The following is a 6,007-nucleotide window of genomic DNA, read 5'->3' as shown; positions in this document are numbered from 1 at the left end:
GCGAAACGCCAGCAGATTTTGAAAACACACAACTCAAATGGTCCTACCCCCTCTCCTTCAACGCTGACTCTGACTCCACCCATTCCAAGTACCTGGACGCGCAAATCATGCACGAGGGCGAGCCATTAGCCAGTTAGCTAGCTCCAGTAGCTACCGCAGGATAACAACAATCAGAAGCTTGCTCTGGGTCAAGAGCTTTGAGTACGTGCATGAAGGGGTCGCGCGGGGGGAGGGGGAGTGCAGTACGACCGTTTGATTGACGTACTTATTGTCCAATGCCACTCGGTGGGTCTGGAAATCATTGGCTGGAGTTTTTCGAGCCCTGCCCGTTCCACAGATGATTGACCGTTCCACAGATGATTGACTTGTTTAATTGTCATGTCAGTACTTCTAACTCAGTGGCTGTAAGTGGGTTATGATAAGGATTTCAAGTAATTCTGCAAAAATGGCCAAAAAGAGAATTCCATACCCAACCTTTAAGTCTTATCTCTCAAGTTCTTTTGTTTTATAATTTAAGGGACTCAGAAGCACAGACTCTGTTTGAGATATAAGTTAGCTAAACAAATAAACTTGATTTTGACATAGAAGCTGGAACACAAGTGCCCTTGTGGAACGTGGGGTTTCTGGAGACTTTACCCTGATGGCACAAGTGGCCCATTCTCCCAGGGCCGCAGATGCACCTCCCAGTAGCCGGGTGGCACTGTCCCGCCTCTCCGCAGGAGCACCGCAGGGCACAGTCCTTTCCAAAGTGTCCCGCAGGACAACCTGAGGGGCAGACGAAAACATGACTGCAATCAGTCACCTCCGAAACAAGACGATGCAGCTGCTTGTGTAAGTTTCATCAAACGTGTTTTTCATTCAAGGAGCAGGAGAAGATGCTGTGATGTTTCCACAGAATCGTCAACATTTGTTACCACTTATCGCACTCAGCTGATTATTATCTGTCTCTGCCTTTTTTAACTGACCACCTATACGAAACAAAATAATAGCGCTCTTACCGACTTAACAATCCCATCAGTGAAACGCATACAAACAAACACACCACGCGGCGCACACACGCACACACAAATGCGCCCACTCACACACACGCACACACATACACACACAAACACAGAGACACACACACACAGCAGATTACGTAGCCCTCCTTTGTGTTTGTGTTTCATGTGTACTACAGGCAGCTGTTGTGGTTTCTCTGACTAACCGGAGCTGCAGTCTGCCCCTATGAAGCCATCAGGACACTGGCAGGCACCCGTCCTGAAGTCGCAGAGACCCCCGTTAGTGCATCTGCACCTTAGCTTGCAGCCCGGCCCATAGGAACCTTCCCTGCATCCTGCCAATCAGAGGACAGGAAGGGAGGAAGAGCTGTTAAGAGAAAAAACGTTGCCTCCCGTTTATGCATTTCATTCAGACAACCATAAAAGGGACAGGGGTAAAGAAAAGAAAAAGGTATCATACCTGTTGTTTATCTAGCATTGTAGCATCTATAGATAAACATAGTTCTAATTATACTTTATGCTAGGCTTATGCACATTATGATATCATCCATTGTTAAATAAATAGGCTTATATTCAACATGTCATCTATATTGGAACAGTGTTTTTTTAAATGTCGGCAGTTTCCCACTAGTGGATTGAAACATGCGACCAAGTGGATGGTTGGACAGTGACACTGGACTCAGGTGGGACATGGCATTGCAGAGTTTGGGAACCCTTTCATATAGAGATCATTTGTTAACTCTTAACTACCACACTTTTTTAAGAATGTCTAAAGGTCCTCATATATCAGATTATAACTCAGTTCCTGTGATGACTACATTCATGAACGTGGCATCATTGAAACCTTACACCAGATTGTTAATGCTTGCAACTTTGAAACACAAAAACAAGCTCCCTATATATGTGGGATTCCGTTGTCAATTTGAAGCCCAAGAATATAATTTGTATTCACTAATCTTACCACGTACTTAAGCAGGATTCAGGGATCGGAAAACATACATAAATAAAAGGGTTTCAATGCTCCATGGATCTACCAGCCAAAACAAACACCATGCGTCATTCATGCTGGACAACGTGAGTCACACAGAAGAGGACTTACTTAACCTACAATGCATCCCATAGTACCCAGTCGTACAGGTGCACTTCCCAGAGACAGGGTTGCATTGCTCATGGGTCCCGAAACACTGACATGCCTGGCTGCAGTTCAACCCATATGAACCAGCTGCACAAGCTGAAAGGAACACAATGAAGATACTCATGAAAACGGTCCAAAATAGTTTGTTGAAACGTGTAGTTTATACATTTAGTAAATAAGTATTACGTCGAGTAAAAAATAAAATCAACAATGCATCATGAAGTATTCACAGATACATATATTGTATCCATCACACTTAACACTCTTGCCCATTAATACGCACATACACAAACACACACACACACACACACACACACACACACACACACACACACACACACACACACACACACACACACACACACACACACACACACACACACACACACAGACACACACACACACACACACAAACACACACAAAGCAACTCCCATACACATACACAAACACACCAGCGCATACTTTCACACACATTCTCTGTGTAGGTTCACATGCTGGTATCATCGTCACAGTCATGAACCAGGGTTCCAAAGACCAAACAATCAGTCACGGCGAGCGAGATAAATCTGTGAAACCAACTCAGTGAGAGCCTCAGAGCTGAGGCTGCTGCGGTGGTGGTGGTGGTGGTGGTGGGCAGTGTGACGGGCCGGAGAGATAAGAAACTCACTCCAGACTAAAGAGGCAATTAAGTGCGCTGTCATTATGCATGTCTGCCTTCCCCGAAGGGGCCTTATCGACCAGGCGAGGAGACGAAAACAATGCCTTCTGTTTTACTTGGCAACGGTGCGACTAACATTTATCAGATGTCTGGACGAGAGTTTGAGATGGAGGGAGGGGGGGGGACGGGGGGCAGAAGCGGTGAATAAGACGTAGAGTAGACGGTTGTAAGGTATGACCATGCTTAAAGTAAACAACAGGGTGTAGCCAAGGTACGGTGAGCTGTTCCGTGCTGTTTGTTTTGGAGGATATTTATGCCTCGGTGCTAAAAAACAAAAGGCCCAGTGCGGCACCTGGCAGCGGAGTTCAAGCCGGTCAAGATTAGAATACGAGGCTAACGTTAACAGTATCGATATCAGCGTCACTCTTTCATGATACTTCGATTCTAGCTGATCACGTTCGATTACGCATTGGCTTACAAATCGAGAACAGTACCAAAATGTCCATGCACTCATCAGTGCATACAAGTCAGACCAAAGTCACAGAGCACGTCATGGTGCCCGTTAGAATATACACTAGCTGCAAGACAAACGACAAAGAAAAGCAAAAAAAAAACATGTTAATACAGGTTTTAAAGCAGAAGAGAAAGAGAGGGTCAGTGACGTGGGCCTGGGATGTCCATTCATGTTGAAAACGAATGGAAAGTCTCTCAGGGTCATGAATTAATTGAGAGAACATTAATGGGCAACCGTGTTTTTGCAAGGGCGGATTACCTACCCATAGCAATTTTCTAGTCTACATGTTTTCCGCAGACATTCAACATTAATGAGTCAAACCATAAAGTCGACGTGTATAGCAATGTAAAGACACACATACAGTATGTTATGCACACGGAGGCCCGTGCACGACCCTGGCAGAGTGTCAATGTGCACACATGCATGCATACAAACGTCCCTCCACTCACCCTTCCACCCATTCATCCCTCCACCGACCAACGACACATCGATGCCTCCACCTATCCCCCCCTTACATCCACACCTCCCTCCCTCTGACCACCCACCCACCCACCAACGCGACCTTCCGGTCGTCCCCATAAAGTACGACAACAATTGCAATTGAAAGACGACGACATTACGAACCCCGGGGGGTTGTTTACGCGCTGATGTTGCGACCACGATTGCGCACGCACCTTTCTGGCATCGCTCCCCCGTCCAGCCCGGGGGGCAGCTGCAGCGCCCCGCCACCCTGTCACAGAGACCTCCGTGGGCACAGCGGCAGGCGTGGGCACAGGCCTCTCCGAAGCGCCCCTCCTCACACCCTAGGAGAGACGGGGGACGGCCCTCAGGTTAGAACATGGCTGGAGCTAGAGAGAACTCCGTCTTCGGACGGGTTACTCAGTAGATTAGAACACGCCTCCGTTTTGACTGACTTTTGGTGAATGAGTGCATGTTTACATCTTAAATAATCATAGGTCAGATATAGATATTACAGAATAAATACGTCATTATGTACATCATTATGTTGCTCTCCAAGCTCTCCCATTCATACACCCACAAAACACGTAAGAAAGTCAATGTTGGCCAACGTTCCCGTGATAATCCTCTAATCCTTGAAGATCAGCTGAAACGGCCACTAAGGGGAGGAGTCTGGGTTAATAGGAAGTGCTCATCACCCAGACCACAGCCTGCTCCGGTCCAGCCCGCAGGGCAGAAACACCGGCCTGTGATCCTGTCGCACGAGCCTCCGTTTTCACACACACACTGCTGGGAGCAGTGGTGGCCGTACTGGCCAGCAGGGCAGGCTGAAACGACACGGAGAAAGAGACCGGGACAGGCAGACAGCAGTCAGCACAGAAGGCAAATACTGCGTTGATGTAAACGTTCTTTCTTTTTTTTTTTATGCAAAATATGTGTCGGACAAGTGTGGACATGAATATTTATGGACATGAAATATGGATGGCAAGGGTTGAAGAGCTCGCAAGTGTGAGGAAAAAATGTGTCTAAAAATACGAAGAAGATGACAACTGATCACTGTGTACTGTGGGTGTGTGTGTGTGAGAGTGGGAGAGAAAGAGAGAAAGAGGGTGAGGAACCAGGTGAGAGAGAGTCAGGGAGAGAGAGGGAGTCAGAGGCAGACGCATGCATAGACTTTAACCCTGATGATGTTGACCCAGCTTTGTGCCACAGCGATGAGTCACCCACCTAACTGGCAGCTCTCTCCTGTCCAGCCCGCGCCACAGCTGCACTGTCCGGTGACATGGTCACACCTGGCCCCGTTCTGACACACGCACGTCTGGCTGCATCGCATCCCGAACAGACCCTGCATGCACCCTGCCCCGACACACACAAACACACACACACACACAGAGATGAGCACGCACACACACAAAAACACATTAGCACGCACACACACAAGCACACACACACATACACAGACGATATCGCACACAAACAAATTCACGTGCAGAAAGAAGGCACACAAACACACACACACAAGGTTTGTCTCATAAACACAAAAAAGGACTCACACACGCACACACAGTAACCATATAATCATACGAGGAACAGCGTTGAGGTGAGGAGAATTAAAGGAGGGAAGGAGCGGAGGGAAAGCTTTCTGTTTTTCTCCGGGCGTCTCAAGGGGTTTCTGGAGGACACACGTTGTGAACTTCTCTCCCTAATGATCGACGCTGGGCAGGCATGGGAGGGAAACAGAGAGTGGGAAACTTTGTACGGGCTGCGGAGGCCTCGTTAACTGGAGCCGGTGGCTTGCTGCCGGGCCCTGGCTCTGGTGCACGGGACCACAAAATAGGCAGTGGCAGCAGGGAAACCCTGAATAAGATCTCACAATGACAGAGTCTGAACTTTTGAGAGCACTTCGCTTGGATTCATTAAACTGTTTTTTCGGGTTTTTTCGGTGTGTTTTTGTGTTTTTTTTCCGTTACCCTCTTGATGTGTGCCGCTTATAAAACTTGGGTGGGTGTCTTTAACCGGGTCTAAATCGCTCTGACTGCAACAAGGGAAAGTTTTTGCGAAACCCCCACCTCGCTTCCATCAGGCTCTCGCTGGAGATGTGTGTCACGACGAAGATAATGGTTCACAAACACGTTGCGCGTCTGCCAGTGCGCGCCGCGGCGGTGACGGGCTGCAGCGGCGAGGGGGCCTCCCTCACAACCCCGTTTTAATGATGTGGCTTCCAGTACCCAGAATGCAGTGT

At 48.0% G+C, this 6,007-nt stretch overlaps 1 protein-coding gene across 1 annotated transcript in view; it reads right to left on the bottom strand.

The window, feature by feature from the left end:
- Positions 1-350: 350 nt before the first annotated feature.
- The window catches only part of LOC132475108 (multiple epidermal growth factor-like domains protein 6), a 47,307-nt gene continuing 41,650 nt past the window's right edge, over positions 351-6,007 (bottom strand). Inside the window, 6 exon segments of the mRNA XM_060076083.1 lie at positions 351-765; positions 1,205-1,333; positions 2,098-2,229; positions 3,981-4,109; positions 4,464-4,592; positions 4,993-5,121. Coding sequence (XP_059932066.1) covers positions 557-765; positions 1,205-1,333; positions 2,098-2,229; positions 3,981-4,109; positions 4,464-4,592; positions 4,993-5,121 — 857 coding nt within the window. The 3' untranslated portion in view covers positions 351-556.

The sequence above is a fragment of the Gadus macrocephalus genome, chromosome 16, assembly GCF_031168955.1.
Source record: "Gadus macrocephalus chromosome 16, ASM3116895v1".
NCBI lineage: Eukaryota > Metazoa > Chordata > Actinopteri > Gadiformes > Gadidae > Gadus > Gadus macrocephalus.
The sequence above is the reverse complement of the archived record's forward strand: the minus strand, read 5'-3'. Positions and strand labels throughout refer to the sequence as shown.